The sequence below is a fragment of the Atta colombica genome, unplaced genomic scaffold, assembly GCF_001594045.1.
Source record: "Atta colombica isolate Treedump-2 unplaced genomic scaffold, Acol1.0 scaffold35, whole genome shotgun sequence".
NCBI lineage: Eukaryota > Metazoa > Arthropoda > Insecta > Hymenoptera > Formicidae > Atta > Atta colombica.
In genome coordinates, this window is record NW_017259459.1 from 2,114,101 (window position 1) to 2,115,274 (window position 1,174).

At 24.8% G+C, this 1,174-nt stretch overlaps 1 protein-coding gene across 4 annotated transcripts in view; it reads left to right on the forward strand.

Annotated features, from left to right (window-relative positions):
* The window catches only part of LOC108690758 (GTP-binding protein RAD), a 37,899-nt gene that overhangs the window by 35,667 nt on the left and 1,058 nt on the right, over window positions 1-1,174 (forward strand). For all 4 annotated transcript variants that reach the window (XR_001931910.1, XM_018198211.1, XM_018198212.1 and 1 more), the window contains exons 5-6: window positions 257-339; window positions 481-670. Coding sequence is in view for 3 of the 4 variants with exons in the window: in XM_018198211.1 (XP_018053700.1) it covers window positions 257-339; window positions 481-670 (273 nt within the window). In the remaining variant the exon portion in view is untranslated. The remainder of the gene's footprint in view (window positions 1-256; window positions 340-480; window positions 671-1,174) is intronic.

Sequence of the window (1,174 nt, forward strand, 5' to 3'; positions counted from 1 at the left end):
ATTAAGGGAGAGAATTTCTATTATTTATTAAAAAAGGATATAATGATTCGTTTAATATAACAATGTCGAAAATATATATACTATAATTATAATTTATCTACGATTTTAAAGGAATTTTTTTATAACGATATCATATTATATCTATATTTCTCTATATGATATATATTTAACGTTTTTATCTTCGTTTTAAAATGTTGAATCTGAAAATTTTTTGTAAAAGATATTCTTTATCTTTTATTTTTTATTCTCATTGCAGATGTACCAAGTGAGCAATCCGTTTTCGTGATGCTGAATGGTGAAGAAAGCGAGCTTAAATTCTTAAACATCATTAATCTTAAAGTAAGAGAGAATAGCTGATTTACTTATTATATAATGCTATAAAGCGTGATATTAAATAAATCTTTATTTACTTATTCTATTTTTTCAAAATACATAAATAAATAAAATTTTTATTTTATTAAATAAATTTGATTTGTGTAGATCGAATTGGAAAAAATGCCATTGCCAGACGCCTTTGTCGTAATGTATTCAGTAATCGACAAGGCGTCCTTTCAAAGGGCTGAAGAATATCTCGCTCGACTTCATGATCAAGATCTTCTTCGTGGTAGACCGGCTATTCTGGTCGGGAACAAGGTCGATTTGGTTCGTTCCAGAGTGGTTTCGCCCCAAGGTAAGAGGCGGAATCTTTCTTTTTTGCACATATTTTTTTCATAGGTAGACGGTTTTATGACACTTTATAAAATTGAACGTTTAGTTAACATGATATTGTATATAAGGCAAATTCTAAAATAAAAATAGGATCACCATATCTGTATATGTACACGTGTACTGAAAAAAATTCAGAGATTTGAATAAATATTTGTTTAAATAGTACCAATGGAACTATTACACTTACAGTAAATAAATATTTGTTCAATTAAAAAAAATACATTTAATTTAAGTATCATTATTTTAAATCGAATAAACATTTATTTTCTATAAACAAATGGTCCTATTAGTATTACTTAAACAAATATTTATTCAAATTTCGTAATTTTTTTTTCAGTGTATATGTATCGCATATGATGTCTATTTCAGATAATTAATCTTTTTATGGCTGTAAAATTTACTGAATATATTGTTATAAAATAAAATGTTTATATATAAAATGTTTAATATTATTATATTATTATTA